The sequence below is a fragment of the Brassica napus genome, chromosome A3 (assembly GCF_020379485.1).
Source record: "Brassica napus cultivar Da-Ae chromosome A3, Da-Ae, whole genome shotgun sequence".
NCBI classification, from domain to species: domain Eukaryota; kingdom Viridiplantae; phylum Streptophyta; class Magnoliopsida; order Brassicales; family Brassicaceae; genus Brassica; species Brassica napus.
The window spans coordinates 31,903,640-31,930,005 of NC_063436.1; the positions used below are offsets into that span (position 1 = coordinate 31,903,640).

Sequence of the window (26,366 nt, forward strand, 5' to 3'; positions counted from 1 at the left end):
TAGCGTGTAAACCAAATCGTGCGTTTATACGTATATGAAAACAATAATTTGATTGAAAAAAAAACTTTAATGAATGGAGGCATCTTGAAATCTGATCAATTTATTAAGTTAATGGGAACAAAAAAGGAAATTTACATTTAATCTCTGCAATCATTCGAAATTTGCTTAACAGATTTACACTTAGTAATACGTTAATGGAGGCAAGTGAATGAAGTCAAGAACCGACACCTTCCTTACTAGATCTGTCCCTGCGTCCACATAACTAATAGTAGCAGGCAAACTGTTTGTAACCTTGGTAAATACAATAGATTTTTAGAATCCCGTTTTCATCTACTGCATGTTACACATATGCCAAAACCAATAAAATTAACAATCTGTGTTTTATATCACATAGTATAAGCTCTTTAACAAAAAAAAAGATACTAGATAAACGCCCATACTAACATTTATTGGTAGGGTTATTATCCAGTGGTACTGGTTCGCTTGTTTTTCATAGACGTTAACATTAATTCGGAGACTGAAAGGGCAAGTTCACAAATCACAATTCAATATTATGAATCTTGAATCAAACTGTGTATGTGTCCTTTTTAGTGAAGAAATAGGACCCATCACTAAAGACCATTGTCTGTTAAAACAAGAACAATCAATCTGTCATAACAAGTAACAGTATCATCAGATTCATCACTGACAGATCTGAATTTTATTTTCTTCTCAGTAAATAAAAATTATTATTTCCACACAAATAAAAACAAAAACAAACGGTATAATCAATGAAATAATACTCATTACTCAAATGTGAAAAAAGAAAGAGACAATCGTAGAGTTAAAAGAACAAAACTAAAGAACTAAGGGCGAAAAAATAAATACAAATAACTTAAAAGGCCATAACGAGAACGGCCCAGGCGGTTGCAGCCGCGCCCACCGCTACATTCCGCAACACCCTTGTGCTCTCTGCTCCGCTCTGCATTAATAATTTCATATAAATAAAAAACAAATATTAGCGAAAACTGAAAAAAATGTTTGAATTAAATTAAAAATAAATGTATTTACCATTGTTATTATCTAACTGTAGATTATAAACCAAACAAGACTTTAAATATTCTTTGTTATTATCAACATTGTATATACTCGAACTTTGGTTCTCGAATTTAGTTTGAAGTTTGATAAAAAAAAAAAAGAATTTAGTTTGAAGCTAATGTACCTGATCGTCGGCGGATGTGGCTGGACCGGGAGAGCTTGCGTCTTCGGAGCTAGGGCCGGGAGCTTCTGTCGGTGGTGCAGGTGGACTGTCAAGTTCAGGAGCCGGGGCCGGTGCTTGATGCTTCTTGGACTTCTTATGCTTTTTTGGAGCCGGAGCCGGTACATCAGCGGCTGGAGCGGCTACTGGAGCAGGAGGAGTAACTGCTTCTGGTGTTGGAGCCGGTGGAGAGCTCACCGGAGCGGAAGCCTTGGGTGAAGGAGACGGTGGAGAGCTCTCGGGAACTGGTGTCGGCGGTGGAGAGGATACTACAGGAGCCGGAGACTTAGGTGCTTCCACGGGTGAAGAAGCAGGCGTTTTAGCCATGGGAGAGGAAGGAGTAGCGGCGGGAGGGTTGGCAGGGGAAGTAGTTGGAGCAGAAGGAGCGGCGGGAGATCTAGTTGGAGAGGAGGCAGGAGACTGGCCACCGACACCGGCGACGACAATGCAGAGCAATGCAACCGTTAAGAGGGAGTTACGTTCCATAGTTTTTTTTTGGAGTTTTGATTTAAAAGAGAGAGAGATATCAAAATGAATGAGTGGAGATTTTTAACCAATATTGTTGTGTTAGTGAAAGATAATTTGTGTGTGTTTAATATATAGACTATGAGAAGAAATCTAGACCGTTGATTAAAAGAATAGGTCACAGACAGATGTAGCCGTTGAGAACAGAACATGATATTCTATATCAATTAATGTAGGGTTCACTAGCTTTGTTTTATAGTTTTTCTTATTATTATTTTTACTTTATTTGTTTTGATAAAAATAATATTTTTAAAACATCTCTATTGGTTTTATCTGTTTTGTTATTGCATAAATTTATGTGCAGATGGTAGTCAAAATGAAGTGAGTCTGCTCATCTAGTTTATAATTGTTTGATTTTCTCTACATTTGTATTGTAGACTGTATGATAGTTTATAAATTTCCAAATATCTGTGACCAAAAAAAAAATTCCATATATCATTTTTTTTTGTTTCTATAAACTATAAGTTTAGAGAACAGAAAGAAAATACATTATAGCTGAGATTAAAATTATGGATGCATTTGATTTAGTTTTGTGAAAATATCGTCACATATGAGATTATAAACTAATAAATTGTATTGTATATTGTAGCTGAGATTGAGTGTTAGATGCATTGGATTAGTATGGTGTGGAAAGATATGAGATTATTATAGTTCAATGAATTTTAATGTACATTTTAGTTGAGATTACAAATAGTTGGATGCATTGAATTAGTATAATGTGGAAACATCATCACATGTGGGATTATAGTTGAATGAATTATAATGTCAATAATAAAAAAATATATAAATTCGAATGCAAAGTAAAATGATACGTAAAAGGAAAAGAATCTTTGTTTGGAAGGATACAGAATGAGAGACAACTGGTTGATTGATTGATTGAATTTGGATTGGTGCCCACACGGATACATATCTACCTTAGCTGTAATTTTGTTGATTTCCTGCGCAATCAACGAGGACTTCACTAAATATAACACTTTTGTAAATTGTCTTATCTTCTTATTTTTTCTGGTCTAAAATTTTTTTTTTCCTGAATACTAAAATTTTTACAGCTCACTATGACTGCTATAACAACTAACACTCCCATTCATTCACTCTCTTTTAAGACCTTAAGAAATTCTCATCATCCACCATGAGTAGTAGTACTCAATACATCGGAACCTAGGCATGCAGTAGTGGAAATAGAATCAAACGGTCGAACTAATAACGGAATGTATTGCTTAGAAGTTAAGATTTTGATTTCTTTTTTCACTTTGTTCCATACGTGCTCTGATGGCTCTAATTTGGAATATTAAAAAATATATTCACAACGTTTTCTCTAATTTGTTTTTCCCGGCATAGGTTAAACAAGACACGTTTCGGTCTTGCTATTCTTAAGAGTAACGTTAGCATTGTTTATTTACAAGTGTTCCAAAACCTTTAACAAAAAACGTGTGCCAAAGTAAAAAAGAAGATAGAAACTTCGGGAGCGGCGTGTCGTGTCGGTGGTCGAGAAAACCCAACCGAGTGGTCGTTCGTTGACTTTCTTAAAAAATTTGACAAATGTGACCAAGATCAATTTCAGAATATCAAAACCCTATCAAAGTTTTTGTATGTTTGTTTATTTTCAAATACATAGACATATATCACAAGCACGAAGATTCTATGACTGAAACACAAGTTATCTTGATGTGTCGGTTAATTAGCTTTTCTTCAACTCTAATGACAAATTGTCAAAATTTTGTAACTCAATCATTGCAAGTGCTAAGCGCGGCCACAACCGACCGGGTTGTTGAAAAAGCCGAGGAAACTTCCGGGCGATCTCTCCACGACGTGTTGATTTTCAAGGACGGGTACAACCAAGACTTAACCGAACCAACGAAGGAACCCGGTTCAACATTAAGTATAGCTTCCCAATATATCTGTAACCCTTTTGGGATACTCTCAGTAAACTCCATGTTAGCAGCTAGCAGAAGTCCTAGTAACACTACAAATCCTGTTACCGCAGTCCCTCGAGCTAACGGCATAAAATTGTACCTAAAAAAAATCGCCATGCTTGAAAATCAGATACACCAAATATCATTCATTACAAGTTATGTATTTACCAGTAATATGTCATGCGCAAGATAGCGTCTCGACAATATACATTGCATAAAGCCTGTGGATTCAGAGTTTTGTTTTCTCAGAAGAAAAACAAAGAATCATATAATGTCTTGAGTCATAAGATATAGGAAATGGAACATGTACCTTAGTTTGTTACCCCACACAACTGGGTCACAAGGCTCTGAAATTTGTCTCCATCTGACAGCAGAGGAATAAACTTCTTGCCAAGACAGCATAGAGAGCGGCCAGATGATCGATCTTCTAGTGAGGCATACCCAGTTGACGTTTCACTGGAAGTGCTAGTACTACACCCAGCACCACCTCTGTTCTGGCTAAGCATGTTGATTCTCTTTTCTAGCGCAGCTAATCCTGCCATACGATGCTGGGGAGTCATGAAAACACATAGGATCAATAGAATATAGTTACGATAATTTGGCAAGGAGAGGCACTAAAAAACAAACATTATATCCATATTTGAGTAAAAGTCACCTGGCAGTCATATTGGATTTTCTTGCCGATAAAATCAGTGAAACAAAGAAGATTTGCCTTCGGTTTGGTTATTGAAACATCTTGCTTTTTCAGTTTACTCTTCTTAAGGGATTCACGTAGGGGAGGTTGTCTGTAAACCTTTTCACATACATCTTTTGGGTTTAGGGTTTAAGTCTGGTCCTGAACAGCTCCAAAACCAGTGCTTGAGTCAAATCTTCAACCGCCTATCACCAAAGAGTAGCTTAAAAATGTGTGAACGAGGAACGTTTCTGGATTTTAACCATAAATGCAAGCACTAAACAGGCTTAAACACAACATCAATAAGAGGCTTATCCAATTACTGGATACTTATCATCAATTAATAAATGTGCAGGGGCGAACAGAGTCCCATAAAATATATTTATTGTTCATACTTTTAGCTCTAATTAAAGAAAGAAGAGAAGCGGAGAAGACTTGGAACCACAGCAAATTCCCCAAGAGCAGCACGAGCCTGTCCTCTCCTCTTCCAGGCCTCACAAGCTGGTCGGTTAGATGGAATGGCGTAACAAATAGGAGCATAACTGGTGAGCTTTTAATCCACTGTGGTAACAATTCCTGTCAAATACGAATACCTTAGTAAAATCAGCTATAGCATTTTCAAGCTCTCGTTGGGATGCATAAGCCGTCCCTCTTCCTATAAGTGCCTCAGGATAAGTCGGTTCTTCTTTCAGCACCTGACAGAAAAACTAAATGGTTAAAAATTTGACACATTCTTTTCTGTCAAAAAAACCTCCAAAAAAGAAGGTAAAACAGAGAAACTAAAAGCAAAAGATACTCGCCAGAGATAAAAACATCACCAAAGATAGAGTACATGAAAAAAATCACCTTATCAAAAATCGATATAGCTTTCATGTAGTTTCCTTCGTTCACAAAAAGAGCCCAGTGATTTAAGAGTTTTGGAAGCAGCTACACCACCTTACCACCAGTAAGATACAATACACTTTCTTATATATATATATATATGTTTGCTGTATTGCTATACCTGTGCAATGCCTCTAGAAAGTGGAAAATCCACACTTATAGATTGGGTTTCTGATATTCTTGCTATGGTCTTGGTTTCACCGCAAACTCCGCAACGTGCCTCAGCTTTAAGGCTCAGTTTGCTACCTAACTTAACTTGTTTCCAACTAACGACAGATCCCCTAACCGCACAGAACTTTCAGATAAATTATCATCAACATTACAAGATTCATAAGAACCATTGATTTGGTTGCCAATTTTCTCATCACTACTAGCACATGATGCTAGAGGCAGCATGATCAATATCTCGTCTTGAAGCTTTGAGTAGTTCATCTAATTCAAGTAACTGCTTCAAAAAGAGCACTTCCAGAAAAAAAAAAAAAAAAAAAAGAGATTGAACTAAGTGTCTTCCTAGTTTTAGTTCCGAAGCTATTGCAAGAATCATACTCAATCCCAAAGTGATACTCTAAAGCACTAATCAAACTAACCTTTGAGTAGAGTAGATAAGCTTGAATAGTAGGAACGAAGGGGTAAAACGGGAATTAACTGTGGAGGAGGGTGAATTGAAACGGGGAAAAAAGTACAATAACGGAGAAGAGAGAGAGAGAGAGAGAGAGAGAGAGAGAGAGAGAGCATGCGATGATGGCACAACACGTGTAGAGTTTCCCGTTTCGTGCCTTTGTCCATCGTTTTTATTACATAAATGGCCCAGCCCACTTACTCTTGCCGTTATTAAATGGGCTAGCGCAATGAACTATGGTAAACCAAAAGAAAAAAAAAACGAATTAGATTGGACCAGATCTTTACGGTTCGGTTTTATATAACCTTTATTTTATTTTCAACTAACCTTTTTTCAACATGAAGTATAAACTATATAATGTTTTACAGCACTTGCTTTATTTTGACAGCATTTTTTTCCAATCCTACAGTCATTCAGTATAAAGGTTGTAGGATTTTATCACAAAAGAAAAATATACAGTTATAACAACAAAAGTCACAAACTAAATTTCAAAGTTACAATCTAACTAAAGTCTTGTTAGACAATATTAGCAGTGCGAAGAGATACTTTCGATATCCTGAAAAACAGCATATAGTCGGAGTAGTGGCAAGTTCATTGTAAATCCCCTAAATAGTGTAAATATTTACGGATTAGTGACTTAGGGGTTTCATAAGAGGGTTGATTTTTTGTGCATTGGTTTTTAAACTACTTTTGATATGAATGGTTTGTTATTTTTTATATAAGAATATCTGAAATTTGATTCCAAGTCTGAGATCAATTATGTACCTAAGATCTGGAATTTATACTTTGAACAAAATAAAATCTCTAAATAATGCATGTTTTCATCATTTATAGGTATCGAAACGTTGACATAAAATTTAAAAATTTGATAACTATCTTTGGAATTTCAACTTCTGTTCACAGTTCACACACATAATAGCTCAACAACGACACTTTAAATAATTCACTATGGATGGACCACCAATCACGAACATCGCTATTGCTACATTTATATGAGTGCAGAAAAGGTCGAGCAAAGCTGGATACAAGAGACCAAGACTTTTCGTGAAGCAAAGATAAGAACAACAACAAACTGATCAAATACAGAATCCAAGACAAACGAAGCAGAACCAAACGACAACGAAACGATATACTAACTTACCCAGACATATCACATCATACATTTAATATCGCTAAACTTAATTAACACCATTTCATCATCAGACAGCAATGTCGTTGCGGATGTGACGGAGGAGAACGGGAATAACAGAATCCGGCGAGCTAAGCTGAGGAAGATGACCATCTGAAGACATAACCTCGACCACGGATTCTGATCCGAGATTGTTGTGTAGATACTCGGAAACGGCGACCGGTACGGCTAAATCCTTAACGCTTTGGACTATGTGACAAGGGACAGAGACAAATGGTAAGATTTGTCTCATGTCGCTATGGAAAATGGTCTGAGCTAAGGAGAGTGCTATGTCTGGACGCATGTTGAAGAGCGTCCTGCTGAATTCTTGAACGGCTACTGAGTCTAAGTCGCCACCTACCGCTAGTGGAGCGAAACCTAAACACCACGCTTTGTAGTTGCTTCGCATCGCTTCGAAAAGCTGGTTTAGGTCTTCTTCCTCAAATCCACCTTGGTAATCAGCATCGTTCACGTATCTAAAACGCCCACAAGAATCACACCCAAAAAAATCAATTAAATTAACAAATAAAAACTGTAATGATTTAATGAATTTTTTGAGAAATATGGGATAAGTCACAAGAGAAGGAACATGGATATCGTTATGTCCGAAACAGAGATGTAATAATAATAATAATAATAAAATATTTATATATATACCGTGGGGAAGCAGAAATCATGACGATTTTGGAGAAGAGGTCAGGTCGGTTAAGAGAAGCCAAGACACCAATCATGGCGGAAACAGAGTGGCCAACAAAGATACAAGACTCAACTTGAAAATCTTCTAAGATTGCAATCAAATCAAAAGAGAAACCTTCAAGAGTTGAGTAACGATCGAAGTCGAAATATTCCGGGTTGGTCGTGCCGGCTCCCATGTTGTCGTAGAGCACGAGGCGGTAATCCTCGACCAGATGTGGAACCAGGTGTTTCCATACTGACTGGTCCGTACCGAACCCGTGACCTAATACTATCGTCCCTTGATTTCCTGAGCCAATCACCTTCACGTTGTGAGCTTCCTCTACTACACCCCCCATCTCTCTCTCTCTCTCTCTCTCTAGACGCTAGAAAATCTTCTCAACCTTTTAAAAATTCGTTTTAAAGCCGTTGTTACTTTGGTTTAGCACACTTTATAATATATGACGATTATTTTAATGCGTATTAAATCAGAGGCATGTATTTTTTTGTCAGCATATTCACAGGCATATATATGTTGCTAATTTTTTTTTTTTTTAAATTGTGCATGCTGATTTTATCAGGCGGTAAACTAATATATGAAAATAATAATATCGCTCATTTAAAAAGATATAACTATCAGTTCTTAGTTTCTTACATCTGGCATGTATAAGTACTGCAACAAATGTAACGTCTATAAGCCACATATTTTTTTTCTTTTGGTGTAAATGTTAAATATATTTTTATTTTCTGCCAACTAACTTGAGTACTTAACATATAGATATAAAGATTTTTTTTTCTTTTTTTTTGGGGTAAATGATATAAAGATCTTCGTTAACTAATTACTTCTACCGATTCCCTTATATATTAAAAAAAGGAGCATTGTAGTTAATGCTTTCACACCAACTTGGACACGTGTCAATTGGAGAGACACTCTTACAAATAAATTATCTTATTTACCGTTTCTATTTAATGTTTTTTTCAAGAAATTTTGCTATAAATTCTCACGTAAAGCTAATGAGACCGAGTTCTCTCTTCTTCCTTCTTACACACCTTTAACTTCAAATCCACTGTTATAAAAGAAACCTTCGGAAAACAACGTGGTGTACGTCTCTGGAAACGAAGACCCAGTACGTGACCAACAATATAATCCACGGGAACGCTAAGGTTCGAAGCTCCCCACGACATTACGGGTGGAGAACGATATTGGATGACGGTGTGTCGATATTTGGAAGGTTGCGTGGAGGCTATTGCTATGAATGCATGTAGGGAGCAGTTAGTGTAATATTTATCAGAGGGGCTGAAGGGGAGATACTGTCTCGACTGGTGGATCAAACTACTCTCTGCTCATGGTATTGATAACTACGCAAGAGTTATGTACGTGATAGTGAGAACAGGTGTCCGGTCCGAGAGTATCATTGCTTCCCTGACGCATTACTCTCGAGAATCACTACCATGTTTTGTTGATTGAACTGTCAGGAGCAGAGGGAGATCGTTGAAGTCATTGTAATTCTTCTGCTGAGTGACGAGAGAGGATCAATCATCCCTCTCAGTTTCCTCTTTGGAATGTTAAAGATCAGAATTACAATTGATATATTGACACACCGTCATCCGATATCGTGATTCTCGAGAGTAATGCGTCAGAGAAGGGGAGATACTGTCTCGAGTTTTGATTGCTAGAGTATTTAAAGATATCACCATGGTCATCACAATGGTTCGTTGCTGAAAGTGGGAAGGATCATGGATGCGTACTTGGCTGATATCGCACGAGATCCATACCTGAGTCTACAGAAGTTCACAGCCATTATAGATTCTTTACTTGATTACGCACATGTGCAAGCCATTTTTTTTGATACACATGTCCCTTAAAAATATAATACACATGTTAATTATTTCACTCCAAGTTTTATATGTTTTATTTCAAATGATGGTTTGAGTAGTATTTTTATGAGTGTTTAATTGCATGGACCTTTGCAAATAAGCATTCGATCAATAGATGGCTCCTAAACTTTCACATAGCTGATTTTGGCAAAAACGATTTCATGTTATATGAATTTCAAACTAATGTCATGTTGCTTGGTCATAGTGATACTTAGAGGTATCGAGCTCTGTCTCAAGCTTTGGTTTTACAGTTTCGAGTTTGATTACTCTGTCTAACGTTGTTCTTGAACGTTTCTTCTTCTTCTTTTCTGCCTCTGTGTTAGTAATGATTACTCTGTCTAACATTGTTCTTGAACATTTCTTCTTCTTCTTTTCTGTTGAAATTTGGTCTTCAATGTGTCAAACTATGATCATGATTGAACTATAAAGAGTATATAAGAGTATAGAGAGTCCAAGAAGAGATACGAAAACATAATACACTCCGAAGCTTGGTCATAGTGACACTTAGACTCGTGACAAGAATAAGCTAGTCTATGAGCATGCTTGAACTATAAAGAGTATGATTACTCTGTAACGTTGTTCTTGAACGTGACTTCTTCTTCTCACATAACTTTGTTCTTTACTGTGTCAAACTATGAACATGCTTGAACTATAAAGAGTTTAGAAGAGTATAGAGAGTCCGAAGAAGAGATAAGAAAAGATAAGATGATGACGTCCCAAGAAGAGATAAAGAGTACTGAAGAGGACAACAGTACATGAGAACTCCGTAAATTCAGAAGAGATAAAGACTTCTGAAGTTATAAGAGGACAACGTTACATGAGTTCTCTGTTATTCAACGTACCATTAGTTTTTTACGTGAGAACTCAGAAATATTATGGCAGTAAACCTTGAGGACTCCGTAACTTCAGAAGGCAAACATAACGGAGAAGTTGTAACTTTTGATTTTGGGTTTACCGAACCGAACCTGTCGGTTCCGAATTGGAAATTATATTGCAATCTCTGAACATAACCAAATCGTTGGTTGCTGGCCAAGGCAAAAATATATGATAATCAACTAACATAACCAGATATGGGAATATAATTAAATCTCAATGTGCTGGCCAAGGCAAAAATATTTCATAACAATTCGATTTTAACGGGGAAACTAAGTTACAAGCCTTAGGGTTTTACTCTTATATAAGACAGACGTACGCAACCATTCATACTCATCTCAATCACGTAAAACCTAAATACTCTTCCCTCATTCTTCTATAATGGCTGCGATAACTGCTGTGTCTGATTTGAAACCGTTCAAGACTATGTGGAAGATTAGAGTTAAGATCATTCGTTTGTGGAAGCAGTATTCGGCGTCCGGTGGCCTAACCATTGAGATGGTGTTAATCGACTCTAACGTAAGCATCCTATACTGTTCATGTTAGTAATATTGAGTTGGCTTACTGTGTCATTGTCTAAAAGTTCAAAATTTTATTTGTTTTTAGGGTGTTAAGATTAACACTTCTGTAAAAAAAGATCTGGTTAATCAATTTGATTCCTTCCTTTCACAAGGAAGTTCAAAGATTCTCATTAACTTTTCACTCAACCCCTCTTGCGGTTCATACCGAACAACTATAAATCCATACAAAATTGGTTTTCTGTCGACAACACGTGTGAGGAGTTGTGATGATTTGCCTGATGCCCTAACTGGCTTTGAACCAGTCAACTACATGGACATTCTAGATGGTACACTCAATACGGACTATTTGGTGGGTAAGTTATCTAAATATGTAATTTTTTACTAATAGGAGTTTATATTTCAATTGTACATATAACTCATAGATTTGCGTTTGCAGATGTAATTGGTCAGATTGTTGAGTTGACCCCAATTGAAGTAGTATCAGCTAATGGGAAAGAAACTCATAAATTGACTGTCGAGCTTCGTAATGAAAAGTATGACGCCTCTTTATATATTCTTATGTATTCATATGTCATGATTTAAAGTATGTTAAGATTAAATCATGTTGTCGTTCTGTGGAGGGCCATGCAATTCTTAGTATCATCTTATTGGTTTCAAAATTTTAGATACAAGTTGCATTTGGTGGTGCTAGACAATACCGGGAATTCAAAATTCCTCCTATTCGATGCTATTGCAATGCAGATACTAAATTGTCCTTGCAATGAGCTGAGATTGAGAATATTGGAAATATTAGGAGGCTTCCAATGTGTTGTCAGATGACTGGGTTGAGATTCTCAATTTCGACATAAGATATGTTTTTGAGTTGCATAGAACGACAAAGCACAAATACACAATCAAGTTCAATGAATCGAGTTTGTTTAGGAAGATACAACCAGTGAACGGTTCTAACTTTCTATGATGTGCAAAATTTCGTGGTATAAAGAAGGGCCTTTATCATCCTATGTACTGCATTGGTATGTTAACTATCATGTACTCTTTCTTAGATTGTTACCTAATGGTACTAAAATCGGAAAAATAAATTCTGTTATGTAGATCTTTGTGGAGCATTGGTGCGTGTAGGAGATTTTATAGCTACTAAGCTAGCTCAACCTGCCAACATTTACAACTCTATAATGTATTCGTTGGAGTTCTCCTTAATAAATCTCGCGTTTAAACTTTTTATTTGATACATGTTAATTTTAAATACGACCATGGGTGTAGAAGTTATATTGACTTATAACTTTCCCGATATTATCAGGTACACTCATATACAGTGTGTTGCTTATGGAGCTCTAGCCCATCGTTTAAATGCATTCTGGCGTTCTAATACTGCAGATGTTGTAGTATGTGTTTTAAGGTTATGGCGAATTGAGTGGGGAGAAGGTATCCCTTATATTTATTTGCAATCTTTAAATTTCTGTTCAGAATTTTTTTGTTTTGTGTACTTATTGTCTATATTACTTTATAGGTGGTTTCAATTATGTTACAAACATGGAAGGTGGTTCTGATATTTTGTTTGATTCTGACATCCCAGAAATTCAGTTCTTCAAATCTCAGTAAGCATAGTATTCTAAGTTTGTTATTAGATATGAGTAATATATATAAGAAAAAGATAGGTTATTCCTAATATATTGAAATTCTTTTATTCCAGGATTCCAAGCATCGATCTCTGAAGTCTCGAAGTTAGTCAATCTTATATTTCATTTGAATTTGTGTTTACAATACCTATTTATATTTAGACCATTCTTTGTATTTGAAAGAATGAGATATGCATACTTATTATAAGGGAATTGAGGTTTTTGATTTTAAATAGATTTCTTTATCTTACTGACTTCTTTGTACTACTTATATAATTTCTACACACAATCACTATTTCTGATCATATTGAAGACTTTCATAATTGGATACTACTGAATCGTAAGCAAAAAAGTTAAACGAATCTAGAACACTTACATTAATACACCGTTGTCTGTGATTCCAATAGTTAGTAACACGAATCATATCTCGACTGAAATACATGCACCGATCACAGGAAGAAAAATCGCCAATGGATCTGGTTTGAATAACTGATGAGATTGAATTTTTGAACCATCTTTACCAAAAAAATGATGGATTGAGTGATTCGGAAGGAGCAACTGAACAGATCGAACACTGCAAAGTACCTTCGTTTATCGCGTGTGGACGAAACCCTCGATGGTTTCAATCGGAATTATTTTTTGTTTTTAACACCAGTAGTATTTCTTTTCGCTTCGGTACATCACTTCCATGTTATAGGCCATAATTTAGAAAATGTTTTTAAGAATCTGAGCCCAAAAAAAACTAAAACAGGTTAGGCTTTATTTGTTTTGAAGCAGACCATATTATACAATATATGTTGTACCATTACAATATTTTTTCTAAAATGATTGGGCCAATTTATAACATAATATAAGAATAAATTCATCAGGCTCAATTTGTATATGTATTCATTTTATTGTTTATGTATACAATTAGATTTTCTGTATATGGAAAAAAAAATTTAAAGGACGAATCTATTTTATTTTTAATTAATTTTATGTTAGCATATTAACTTTTCGATTGTTATATTGACCAAAACAGTTGTTTCTATATTAATTAATGGTATGTTTATATATTTATCAATCACTTTTTTATTTTTACATATACATATTTGTGTCTATATATATATATAAGTGTAGTTTAAGTGAATACCTATACAGTTATATGTTCACCGTAAGTGAGCTTTCTAAATCTATAGGAATTTCGAAAAAATAGTATTTTAATGGTTCATTTGACTATTAGGGAGAGTTATTGGGACATGAATTTTAATGGAATTTGATGATTTCAATAGTTGAGAAAATTTGACAAGTTAACTAGATTTGACAAATTTTATCCAATATTCTTACATAGATTTTCATTACTTGTGTATAAAATTCTATTGATTGTTATTAACTTTTAAGGTAAGAAATTAATGGTATAATAAGAAAAAAGAAAAAAGAATCATTTCAATTATTAAAAAGACAAAATGTCATTGTACCTTTTAATATATAGATATATAAATAAAAGTTATTTTTTTATAATTTTAAAATATATGGTTTTAAATTTGACCTTTTTATATAAAAACTTTCGATTTTTTTTAATGAAATGAATTTTTTTAAATTCCTTTTCTCGGCAACAATTATCTTGAATTGATCTAATTTTGCATCTGTTTAGAAATTTGAATATGATATGAAAGCTTAACATCAGTATTGTCTAAACTTCATATAACATGAATCCAAATAAGTAGATATAGTCTTCCTGTTATGACCATAAAATCAAAAACTTCAACCATATTAACATCGTCAATCTATATCCTCCTTATTAACACCCGAAACAATCAATCCAAAACTAACTAATATCCAAATTAATTAGATTTAATATTTTTTATCTCACAAATTATAAATTTAATCATTTCATTTTGCGCAAGACGTGGATTATCACCTAGTCCTTTGATTATAAGAAGTACAAGAACCAGGTCAATCTACACATTTATCAAAAACATTATGCAGATCGTGATGAAATATTTTGACAAGCGTAAACGGTAAATAGCACCACCCACACACCTAGAGTATAATTCAGGAGCCAGATGGATATAAAACTACAGTCAAATAACCATTTAAAATCAGTATATATTGGATTATTTATATGCCGAATAATAATTACGTTTTTTTTTTTAACACCACCGAATAATAAGTAGGTTAATAACCAGAAACTGCATGATTCTTGTTACGTGGACGGCCAACGTGAGCATGCGACCACGTAATCACATGGACATCCTCATGTTTGCATGTGCTGATCTTTGCGAGAGAAGACTGCCCCATTTACAGGTTTAATTGGCACTTGACGTCAGCTACTATATATGTTTCATAAATATAAAAATTTATATTTTCAATGCAACTTTTAAATTTATTTATTATTTTTTCCACATTAACTAAGACATTTAGTATTTTTTCTTTTTTGAAATCTATACTATTAAAACAAGATTCTATTTTAAAAATTTAGAATTCTGCCCTTAGATTTTCATCATATTTACAAAATAATAAAAATATTATGTATTTATGGTAACAAATAAAATTTCTTTACAAACCAAAACAAAACCATAAATGCTAATTGGAAATATAATTTGTGTGGAGTTTGAAAATTTTAAGAGTTAATAGATTTTTAAAAGTTAAGTAGATTTGATGAATTCTTACCCAATGTATTGTATAAATTGTCATTGATTATTATAGATTTTCATATATACTTTTCTTTCCAAACTTATCTTTCTATTATTTTGTTTTAAAAAGAATTTCTTTCATAAAATAGAACTATTTGAAAATTAAATAAAATTTTTGGTTTTTTAATATTTTGACATTTTGATTTGTCTTATTTGATTTTTGTTTTAATTTTTTTAAGATCAACCTATGAATTTTCTCATGATTTTATTTTAATATCAAATAGTTATATTTCATGAAATATTTTTTTCTTAAATTGTTATTTTTAATAATTTCTTTTATCTTTAGTTTTCTTTTTACAATTATCTTTGACTTTACAATAAAAATGTAAAAAAATCTTGTTGTGTTTGTGTATTTTTGTTTTTGTGTTTTTGTACATAGATTTTGAGAATCCTATGACTATATGTGATATTTGTAAAGTTGAGTGTAATGAGTAAAACTATAGATAATTTATGGCCCAATAACAAAAGAGTTTAAAAGAATTACAAAGTCAATAAAAATTAAATTGTTTGAATAACATAGGATTTTCATAGAATTTAAGAGTCCACAAACCAATAACAAAGGATTCTAATAAGATTTTAAGAATTCATTAACCAATAACAATGAAATCTCTAAATTTTAAAATTCCTTCAAAATTTCACTCTCAATAATAATGAAATCTCTAAATTTTAAAATTCGTTCAAAATTTCACTCCCAATTAACTATTAGCATTTACTTTCTGTAAAACTTTATCATACACATAACAATTCTTTTTTCGACAAGATTTTTTTTTTGTTTTGAATAATTAGATATTTCTAATCATATGAAGTATACTTAATTTTGCGGGTAATAAATAAATTAAACTAATATAATTTATTTATGAGATATAAATGAATTGATGTGTTTTTTTGTAGTGTATTTTCCTAATTCTCAGAAATAACAAAATCATAAAATTTCCTTTTTACAATTTTTATAGTTGAGTTTTATATGGTTGTGAAATATCTTTCATTTTTTCAACTTATACAGTAGTGTTTTTATATAATTGGAACAAATATATGCATCTAAATAATTTAATAAAATATTATCATTAAAAATAAAATGTGCAAAAAAAAAAATTATGTAATGAGAAAATATCTGTAGTATATAAATATAATACTTTAGAATAAATTAAATGAATACTTTAATGGACTCATTAAATTGAGTAATTTACGTAACAAAATCATAAAATTTCCTTTTTACAATTTTTATAGTTGAATTTTATATGGTTGAAATAAATATATGCATCTAAGTAAATAAGTAAATAAGTAAATAAATAATCACTAAAAGTTAAAATCTGTAAAGAAAAAAAAATCTGCAAAGAATAATATTAAAATATGTAATGAGAAATTTCTTTAATTTTTCCAACTTATATAGTAGTGTTTTTATATAATTGGAACAAATATATGCATCTAAATAATTTAATAAAATATTATCATTAAAAATAAAATGTGCAAAAAATATTAAATTATGTAATGAAAAACTATCTTTAGTATATAAATATAATACTTTAGAATAAATTAAAATTAATACAATATTTTTTCTAACAAAATAACTTCTTTAAAAATAATTTCATAAATATAAATATAAATTTTTGTAAAGCATATCTAATATCTATAATTATGACATAAACAATCAATAAATTTTAAATGTATATAGTTATCATATAAAAAACACATAATCTTATAATTTAAAAAGGGGAATTGCCACTAATACCTCTTTTCATTTATACACTAACCAACTATACCACCAGATTTTTAATAGTCAAAATACCATTGTACCCTTAAATAATTAAACCTAAATTACTCTCTTTCCTCTCCCCCGACATGTGTCTTTAGCCAGAGATATCGGTCAGGTTTCTCTCGCCGGAGATATCGGTCAGGTTTCTCTCGCCGGAGGTATCCTCTCTGATCCGATCGATGACTGTGAAATCGCAATTGAGTATGCCTTTCATTTTAGGTAACAATGAGTGAGGGACTTGGACTGCTCTCTTCGCCAATGGTGCTTTTGGTCTATAGTAAGCCTTTTTCACACCTTTCATTTTATTGTTGGTTTTGATCTAATGATTTTAATTTTAATTTTCTGCTCTAGAAGTACAAGTCGGAGCACCAGAAATGAGAGAGAGCTCCGATATTAAAGATCTAATCTCCTACGGATACGATTTAATCAACTTACTGAACTCCAAGAACGGAGTTGACGTTATGTCGCGCGCAAAGCTTCAACCACTCAAAAGCTCTCCACTTGGCTTGCGATGAGGATTTCAATCAGATTCAGGAATCAATTAAAGGTTTGTTTCTTCACTTGGGTCTCTAGAAAACTTCGAAAGACTGATACTTTACAAGAATCAACAATAAAAGTGTTCAATTTGTTTTGTTTTGTTTAAAAAAAAAAATGCAGATTGTAAGAAGAAGCTAGAAGCTTGCAAGAAGAAAACAGAGGAAGCTTATTCAGATGAATCAGCAGGAGATGATGACATTGAGCGTCTTCAGAAAGAGCTTGATGAAGATATGGAACTAGAAAGCAAGATAAATGATGAGCTTAGATAAGTGTATATACTTTAGTTTCTAGTCCCTTGGTTCAGTGACAAGAAAAGTCTTTGTTCTGTCTGTCAATACAGTCGTTGCTGATGAACTCAAAGACCTGAATGCACAGTGGACATCAGTTGATGAAAAGAGGCAATCTTTAAAGAGTAAAGACCGGACGACTTGAGAGCTGAGTAAGATGCAGTAGCTTCTTCTGAATGTTTGGTAAGATATTGGGCTTCTCAACTCCTCTTTTTATCTGCAGGAAGAAGCTTTCTAAGTATGCTTGTGTCACAAACGTTATACCAGAAGCAGACGTTAATGATCCATCAAAGATATCAGGCTGTATCCTTCTATGTATGCTTGTGTCACAAAGGTTATACCAGAAGAAGACGTTAATGATCCATCAAAGATCTCAGGCTGTATCCTTTTTCTTTTCATCATCTCCTTACTTCACGAGTCTCATTCCTTGAGTGTTTTGAATCCTTGATTAAAGTATTCATTAGATATGGTCTGAGAAGTTCCAATTAGACACAAATAAGATGACGGCCTATGAGACATGTAACAGTATCTGGAGCATCATCATAAACAAGCAATACTATGATATCAAATGAATAAACATTAACGCAAAGAACGTAAACAAGAATTGAAAACCGTTGGGCTTCATTCATACCTTCTCTCCTAAGAAAGCTGGAGACAAACATGCTTAGAGCATCTCCAAAAAAGAACTCTATTTTGAAGTTTTCAAAACTCTATATTTGAAGTTTAAATGTGTTCTTCTCCAAAAGCAAAATTTCAAACTTAACTTCAAAACTATTTGTATTTTATAATACGGTCTTTATATTTGTCATAACTAATTTGATTTCATAAATTTTTTTATAAATAACTATCACATATATAAACATATTAAAACAATATTAATTAATAAAATATTAAATTAAAATATAAAATTTTAAACAAAATAACTTAATTAATATTAAACTTTAAGCAAAATATCATATTATTTCATAAAGTGATTTTTGTAATTCATATATGATCTACTAGTGCATTTCGAAGTAAAAATAGCTCTCTTCATTTTTAATTTGTAGATTAGAGATAAAAAAATTGTTGAAATTGGGAGATATTAATACTTGTAAATACATTAGATCAGAACAAGAAAATAAAAGAGAAACATAAAATATTACTAAAAGACTAACTTTTATCGATGATATTAATACTCGTGAATATATTCAGTATGAACAAGAAAGAATTGTACGAAAAGACATCATCAACAACAACAACCATCTTCAATTACACACAAAAAATTGGACAATATTTGGAAATTTTGAAGGTTCCAGATCAACCTTACTTGACTATTAGTGTTGTTGTAATATTTAAATTTGTGTAATAGTTATGTCTTAATGTAATTTTTTTAAAGTTTTTTTGTTAAGTTTCTTTTGTATATTTTTGTTATCTAAATCTAGTTTTCAATATTTTAAATCTTCTTTTAAAATTTTATTTAATTTTATGTGTAAACTTAAATTTTGTAAACAAAACTTAAAATATTTATGAGATATAATTTTTATAAGGATTAAAATAAGAAACAAGAAAATATTTATGAATTATAAATGTAATGTGTAATTATAGAGACCAAAATACAAATAATAATATGAAACTTCAAATTTGAAGTTTTGAGAAGTGAAACTTCAAATATAGAGTTTTACTCATCAAAACTTCAAATTTGAAGTTTTGAAGTTTCTCTTTGGAGATCAAAAAATTTCATATTTGAAGTTATAGAGTGTCTTTTGGAGATGCTCTTAGACCTATGGTCCAATGACATAACCAACAAGATTTGCCATCTGCAAATTGAGAAACTTTATAAATACTTTCATAAAGATTTACTTATAATTTTTGTAAGAATTTATAAATGATCTATAAACTCTTTTAACTGATTTATAAATTGTTTTATAAACTCTTATAAATTGTGTTATGGATAGCCTAGCCCGTAAAGCTAGGATGCAGCTGTCGTATGTTGTTCATATGGATGTAGATCACCCAGTTTGGTTTACAGAGTCAATATGAGTCTGTAAAAGTCGATGACAAAAAAAAAAAAATTGTGTTATGAAGATTATTAAATTCTTATAGTCTTTGGAATAAACCGTTATAAATAGATTTATAAACGTTTATAAATAGATATATAACCTTGTAAATTAATTTATAAACACTTTTAAATAAATGTATAAACTCTTATAAATAGCTTATAAGTTCTTGTAAATAGTTTTATAAACTCTTTTAAATATTTTTATAAACCTTTATTAAATGTTTATATATTAGTTATAATGGTTTATAAAATGTTTATATTAGTTATAATGGTTTATAAGATGTTTATATTATTTATAATGGTTTATAAATTATTTGTAAGGAATTATATATAATTTATAAAGGTTTATAAATAATTCTGAAGATTTATAGATCATTTGTAATGGTTTCTAAGTTATTTATAATGGTGTATATATACTCTGGTCTGGATGATCTTGCAGCAGCCTGCAAGGCAATGGAAGGTGTAGAAGTAATTAATGAGATTTGATGTAGGAGAGAGTAAAGAAGGGTCGGGTATGGCCTACGAAGCGCTTTTCTTTTCCAATCTATTCTTGGAATGGGACTGTACTCCTTCGTCAGCCTCATCCCGTCCTCCACCGTCACCTTGTACTTCGGCAACTCGTCGTCCGTGAAAATCCCTAACGCGACGTAATCCAATCCCATGATCCTGATCCCGATCCTGATCGGCTCGCCGGTGATTATAGCCACCAGATCTTATTGTTCTGTATGATTCTGCAACTCAACCTTAGGTTTTCATGACACTTTTCCAATGAATTACTTTGATATTTCCAGGCACAATATTTCAAAAATGGTATCGAAGAGATGGCTAGAAGAACCTTACGATGTGTGGCACTGGCCTTCAGAACCTATGAGCTTGAAAAGGTCCCAACAGGCTAAGAACTCTCAGACTGGATTCTCCCAGAGAACGGCCTTATTTTACGATCTATAGTAGGCATAAAGGTGAGGATTAGTTTTGTTTATTTATGTTCATTTTTACTTTTATCTTCACATTAGTCAAATATATACATCGTATTTGTTTAGTTTTAGAACAATAACCCACATATCATGGGCTGCAGTATTTTTGTAGTGTTTCTTATCAAATTATTTTCAAATGTGGACTAAGAAGCTGGTGTCAAGGTGCTTCTTTTGTTCGATTTTACCAAAAAGGCCCATTGCACAAATTCTCTTTCTTAGCCTGCTAATAACGCTGTCCGTATGGTTACTGGTGACAACGTCCAAACTGCCAGGGCTATTGCTTTGGAGTGTGGAATATTGACTTCAGATGCTGATGCCTCAGAGCCTAATCTTGGAATGGGCGCGTGTATCCGTCTGGTTTGTAGATTTTTCGACTTCCTGACATTAGAGAGTATCTAATTGAGATATGCTTTGTCTTCCTGCAGAACATGAAGCCTCATGAAAATTGGAAACAACTGTTTTCCATAAAAAGAAGCAGCAGTAGATCATTTCTTAGAGTAATGCAAGATATGTACCTGAACCTCTTCTTTGGAGATGAAGTGTTCAAATACTTTAGGAGTTATGATAGTTAGAGGTGATCTTGCAGTTGAACGTGGATGGGAGAGACTAGATAATATACAAAAGATTATACATGTTTGCAAAGTTGCTAGTGTACAGGTGATTTTGGCGACTCAGGTTATTTAAATCACTTGTCAATGGTCTTTCAACTCGAGTGGAGATCACAGATGCTGCAAATGGCAGAAGGTCAAAAAATTTCACCAAAAGTAAACATGATCCTGCTAAATATTTATTTGTCTATAGAGTTTGAATATTTTTGCAGGGAGAGCTGTGTGATGTTGAACAAAGGCAACTTATTATAAGCCTGTATAAATATTTTATAAGCCCTTATAAAACTCTATTCTATAAATCAACTTATTATTATTTATAATAAATTAACTTAGAAATCCTTACAAACCAGTTCATAAACTCTTATAAATTAACTTATAAACCTTTATAATCAAAAACTAGTTTATAAACTCTGATAAATCAGTTTATAATCCCTTATAAGTTAATTTATAAACCCTTAGAAATTAATTTATAAACCATTTATTAATACTTAAAATTAATAATAGTGATTTACTATCAAAATGACTCATTTATGATTTCGCATAATCAACTATTGTTCTACAAAACCACATAAAGCAATTGCTAATCATCAATTCAGGCTACAAGATTGATGCATACACATGTCCAATTATCTATAAACCATTTATAAACACTTATAAATGACTTATAAACCCTTATAAACCTTATAATTTGTTTAAATAATTTTATAAATGAAATAAAGACTTTTATAAATGATATAAAAAAACTCGTATAATGATTATTTATAAATTCTTATAAATAAATAGCTCTTATACCAATTATGAAATTTTTTTAAAAATTATAAACTAATTTTAAAATCTATTCTTCTATAGTTTCTATAAATTATTTGTTCTGAACCAATTTACAAACACTTAAATAAATATAAACTATTATTAATGGGTACATTTGCTTTTAGGAGTTTACAAATGATACACAAAACCCTTTAAATTCTTACAAAAGACATATCAGTTTATATATACTTATAAAATTTTATAAATTGATTCTTAAGGTCTTATAAACTGATTTATGGTTTATAAGGTGATTTTTGGGGTTTTAAGATAATATATTATTTTTATTAACTAATTTTAGTGTTATAAGTGTTATACACCGATTTTTAACCTTTCTGATATTTTTCTAGCAGAATATATATATTTTTCTAACAGCTCTAGAAGAGCCTCTAAACCGTTTATATACCTTTGATAAATTCTTATAAAGCCTTTATATTTTTTTTTTATAAACCCTTATAAATGGTTTATAAACTATGAATAAATATTTTTATAAATATTTATAAACTTTTATAAATTATATCTTTATAATTTTTTTTATAAATCTTTGTTATAGACCCTTAATTAACATTTTAGAAACCTTTATAAGCTTCTACAAATATTTATAAACCTTTATAAAAGGTTTATAATCTCTTTATAAGTTCTTATTACTTAACCTTATAAAATGATTTATGAACTCTTATAAAATCATTTGTATATTTATAAAATATTTTATAAACTCTCATAAACTTTTGTAACTGGCTTTATAAATTCTTATAAATAGATTTATAGACTTTGAAATAGTTTGTTAACTATTATTACTGATTTTTGAATTACTTTTTGCTTCTTAATATTACCAAAGAGATATCCACTTTTGTAATCATAGGTACGTGAGGCAGGACTAGAGACAAGTGTGAAAATCTCTGGAAAGAATCAGCTATTGCATTTATGTTGAGATTGTTGGTTTTCCATCATAGTATAAGAAACCACAGTGAAGTGAAGTGAGCATCCCTGCTGTTTTTTTGTGTTTTGGATGGCTTGGAAATGAAACAACATGTGGATTTGTTCTGTTTTGTAACAATAAGATCTTATCCGTAATGAAGGTAAAAGTCTCAAATAACTTATCTGTTAGGCTCTCTGTTTCAACCCTGTTATACTATATGTCCAATGGTCTTCACATACTTCATTTTAACATGAAAACAAAACATATCTTGATCTTCATCACATGAGCCATCAAGAGGATGATTCTAGGAAGAAGAACATACATTTCCTGATTATTTCATAACATTTACCAATCGATAACTTATCTAGAAAAACACACATTATTTATGAAATATTAATCATCATTTTACAAGAAAAAGAAACGCTATGGAAGATGACAAAGCGGTTGATGACAGAACATGTGTTTCTAAGGTTACCAATATTGTTTCTGTAATGTGTCCCACAAAACGTAAGATACATGAGGGAATTTTGCTTGGTAAAACATAAAACACTGAACTTGGTCTAGCAGTTTCAGTGAAGTGAGCGTCCCTGCTGTTTTGTTGTGTTTTGGATGGCTTGGAAAGGAAACAACATGTGGATTTGTTCTGTTTTGTAACAATAAGATCTTATCCGTAATGAAGGTAAAAGTCTCAAATAAATTATCTGTTAGGCTCTCTGTTGCAACCCTGTTAAAATCGATCGCCAAAAGAGAGAGAGAGAGGAAGAAAACGATGATTGAGAGAAGATAAGGGAAGGATACTATTGTCTTTTGCCCATTAATATGAACATGGTATTTATGAAAATGTCCATAGACTAGTGGTAAAATTGAAAAGTGGTATCAAACAAAGTGTAATAGTAAAATTTCTCCTATTAAAAAAGTCTTATAATTAAAAAATTTGTAGAATTTAAAAGAAAATTAATCCTGCGCTTTTTATAGCGCGGGTCAAAATCTAGTATAGTATGAAAAGGGTTATTTTTGACATTCTAGATTTATTCTTAAAATGTAAAATTTGTATTTTCATGAAACGAGGGAGTATTAATCTAAAGACATCAAAATCCAAACGCAAACTAAAAATACAGGAAGACAAAAGAGAGAGACTTTTAGCAAGGTTACATGAAAACAGAAACGGATACGAAACGTTTCGAAACGTGATTTTTGAATTTTTTTTTTTTTGCTTTGGAAACATTTCAGAAACGTCTATATATACATATATGTAATTGATTAATATTTGCATTCATTTTTATTATGTTTAGTATATCTTAGAATACAATAAACAAATAGTCATTCTATTTAATCATACGAAAATAAAATAAGTAATCATTAAACATCAAAATCATCTTAAAAATTCAAAATAAAAAAAAAATTCAGTACTTAGATATTAAATAGTTTAACTAAAATAAAAATCATAACAATAAGTCGGAAAGTTCTAGCGTTTCTAAAATAGAAACACAAGTTTTCACTACGTTTTCAAACTAAGATTTTTAAGAAACGAAATTTCAATGAGTTTCTGCGAGTTTCTGAGAGATTCCAATTCTGAAACGTTTCCGAAACGGACCGTTTTCATGCAACATACCTTTTTAGACATAGCTTTTTAGACAGCTTTAGGTTGAATCTGTTCGAAGTCAAAAACCTCAAACATGAGCCGTCGAACATCAGGTTTGCCGTAGATGGTGTAAGCTACGCTGTGAATGGCTTGTTGAACAGCGGTTGTTGCCGGGTTTTTAAGTCTCCTCTTATGCTCATACCGATCATGAACCTCCTCCGAGTAGATGGCAATGTGGCAATGTTCCATGGATAAGGTGCAGATTTCACGAGATCCGTTAATAATATGGGCCTGAAAAAGCCCATTAAAAGCCTAACAATGCAGTGAGTCTAAGTTCGTTTTTTTTGGTCTCGGATTCTTGAATTGTTAACTTTGTTTGAGCTGCACTAATATAGTTTAAATTATGCCTGCTCCTTTTTTTTTCTTTTGATCTTTGTTACCATGGAGGCTTCATACTTTGTCCATAGCAGAGTGACATATGAAAACGGAGCCATCATGTAATTAAGGTTGTCAAATGACATATGAAAAAAAAATTACTTATATTTTCCTTCTACAATTTGATGAAATGCGAAAGAACCAAACTATTGACCCTTGTAAAATGTAATTGTTATCAAACTGACCCTAGTAAAAAATTATCTTGCGTCCGCCACTGGCTACATCCGCATTATTCAAATTGTCATCGTTTTGTTAGGGCTATAAGTATTTCTCATTTCACACTCAATACCGTTCTGGACACGACTGCTATTCACAGCCAAATCCTTTCAAGAATTAAAACAATCAGTCAAATATGTATGGTCTAGGCTTGTCTAATCTATCCAAACTGAATACTATATTCAAGACGAATGACCTTTCCACGACTATATAACATACATAAGTCAATTCTATTAAAAACTATATACAGATATTTTTATTTGTTGCCTTCTGATGCCCCTTCCTCTTGTCTGCAGTGATTACTTGTTTTTATTAATGCATTTTCGAGGAAAGACGATACAACCTTTTGTTTTTAACGTGTACAACTCGTGGAGTCTTTTATATCAAATGACGTGAACAAGGATTTCAAATAAAGGAAATTGTGATCTTGATTCTTGATAATACAGACACAAGAAGAATATCTCACCATAAGAGTATCTCCAATGGTGTTACTACCATTAGAGTCCTTAGCATTATTAAACTATTTTTTAAAAAAAAAATTTTGTGTGAATAGTTAAAGACTCTAATCAAAATTGTATGTCCAATAGTGTTCTCTAATTTGGAGCTCTTAGGAATTAAAAATATTTAATTTTAAAACATGTGAAATTAAAATTTTTATTTATTACATGATTAAATATAAAGATACAATAAAATATAAAGATAAAATATTAAATTTTAAAATTTTGGTGAATACTAAATAGATTTAACTCCATTAAAATTTTATTTATTACATGATTAAATATAAAGATAACATATTAAATTTTAAAATATGTGAAATTAAAATTTCTACCGACCCAATGGCACGATGCCACGTCTCTAAGGACCAAATCCTTATAATCCTTAATTAAGGACCAATTCTTAGCTAACTTAGGTTTTATAATATTATTGTATTCATATTAACTTAGGATTTTGTGCTAAGGAC

The 26,366-nt window shown here is 31.9% G+C and overlaps 5 protein-coding genes across 5 annotated transcripts; 1 reads left to right on the top strand and 4 right to left on the bottom strand.

The window, feature by feature from the left end:
- Positions 1–649: 649 nt before the first annotated feature.
- LOC106432657 (lysine-rich arabinogalactan protein 18) lies at positions 650–1,823 on the bottom strand. The gene is made up of 2 exons (XM_013873504.3): positions 1,202–1,823; positions 650–961 (listed from the first exon to the last, which is right to left on the bottom strand). Exons 1-2 carry the CDS (start codon positions 1,721–1,723, stop codon positions 875–877), a joined length of 609 nt encoding a protein of 202 aa, XP_013728958.1. The 5' UTR covers positions 1,724–1,823; the 3' UTR covers positions 650–874.
- A 1,494-nt stretch (positions 1,824–3,317) lies between these two features.
- On the bottom strand, positions 3,318–4,317 carry LOC125592335 (suppressor of RPS4-RLD 1-like). The gene is made up of 2 exons (XM_048767282.1): positions 3,986–4,317; positions 3,318–3,775 (listed from the first exon to the last, which is right to left on the bottom strand). The coding sequence occupies exons 1-2, from the start codon at positions 4,075–4,077 to the stop codon at positions 3,487–3,489; spliced, it is 381 nt and encodes a 126-aa protein (XP_048623239.1). The 5' UTR covers positions 4,078–4,317; the 3' UTR covers positions 3,318–3,486.
- Positions 4,318–4,651: 334 nt separating this feature from the next.
- LOC106432664 lies at positions 4,652–6,419 on the bottom strand. The gene is made up of 6 exons (XM_048777129.1): positions 6,396–6,419; positions 5,818–6,083; positions 5,352–5,511; positions 5,195–5,275; positions 4,942–5,043; positions 4,652–4,849 (listed from the first exon to the last, which is right to left on the bottom strand). The coding sequence occupies exons 1-6, from the start codon at positions 6,417–6,419 to the stop codon at positions 4,685–4,687; spliced, it is 798 nt and encodes a 265-aa protein (XP_048633086.1). The 3' UTR covers positions 4,652–4,684.
- A 346-nt stretch (positions 6,420–6,765) lies between these two features.
- Positions 6,766–8,251, bottom strand: LOC106432694 (probable esterase KAI2). The gene is made up of 2 exons (XM_022717119.2): positions 7,675–8,251; positions 6,766–7,493 (listed from the first exon to the last, which is right to left on the bottom strand). The coding sequence occupies exons 1-2, from the start codon at positions 8,046–8,048 to the stop codon at positions 7,049–7,051; spliced, it is 819 nt and encodes a 272-aa protein (XP_022572840.1). The 5' UTR covers positions 8,049–8,251; the 3' UTR covers positions 6,766–7,048.
- A 2,570-nt stretch (positions 8,252–10,821) lies between these two features.
- LOC106447986 lies at positions 10,822–12,673 on the top strand. Its single transcript, XM_013889926.1, has 6 exons — positions 10,822–10,959; positions 11,047–11,287; positions 11,398–11,494; positions 12,259–12,383; positions 12,469–12,556; positions 12,652–12,673. The coding sequence occupies exons 1-6, from the start codon at positions 10,822–10,824 to the stop codon at positions 12,671–12,673; spliced, it is 711 nt and encodes a 236-aa protein (XP_013745380.1).
- Positions 12,674–26,366: the final 13,693 nt, after the last annotated feature.

Bases quoted from the DNA above. Each gene is read 5' to 3' on its own strand.
- LOC106432657 (XM_013873504.3), bottom strand. From the start codon at position 1,723: ATGGAACGTAACTCCCTCTTAACGGTTGCATTGCTCTGCATTGTCGTC. The intron at 962-1,201 runs GTACATTAGCTT...TTATTAATGCAG, and splicing joins CCACATCCGCCGACGATCAG to AGCGGAGCAGAGAGCACAAG.
- LOC125592335 (XM_048767282.1), bottom strand. From the start codon at position 4,077: ATGCTGTCTTGGCAAGAAGTTTATTCCTCTGCTGTCAGATGGAGACAA. The intron at 3,776-3,985 runs GTACATGTTCCA...GATTTTTTTTAG, and splicing joins GTGTGGGGTAACAAACTAAG to GTACAATTTTATGCCGTTAG.
- LOC106432664 (XM_048777129.1), bottom strand. From the start codon at position 6,419: ATGCTGTTTTTCAGGATATCGAAA. The intron at 5,276-5,351 runs GTATAGCAATAC...AAGGTGGTGTAG, and splicing joins TTTCTAGAGGCATTGCACAG to CTGCTTCCAAAACTCTTAAA. The intron at 5,044-5,194 runs GTGATTTTTTTC...TTTTTCTGTCAG, and splicing joins CTATATCGATTTTTGATAAG to GTGCTGAAAGAAGAACCGAC.
- LOC106432694 (XM_022717119.2), bottom strand. From the start codon at position 8,048: ATGGGGGGTGTAGTAGAGGAAGCTCACAACGTGAAGGTGATTGGCTCA. The intron at 7,494-7,674 runs GTATATATATAA...TGGGCGTTTTAG, and splicing joins ATGATTTCTGCTTCCCCACG to ATACGTGAACGATGCTGATT.
- LOC106447986 (XM_013889926.1), top strand. From the start codon at position 10,822: ATGGCTGCGATAACTGCTGTGTCTGATTTGAAACCGTTCAAGACTATG. The intron at 12,384-12,468 runs GTATCCCTTATA...ATTACTTTATAG, and splicing joins GCGAATTGAGTGGGGAGAAG to GTGGTTTCAATTATGTTACA. The intron at 12,557-12,651 runs GTAAGCATAGTA...CTTTTATTCCAG, and splicing joins ATTCAGTTCTTCAAATCTCA to GATTCCAAGCATCGATCTCT.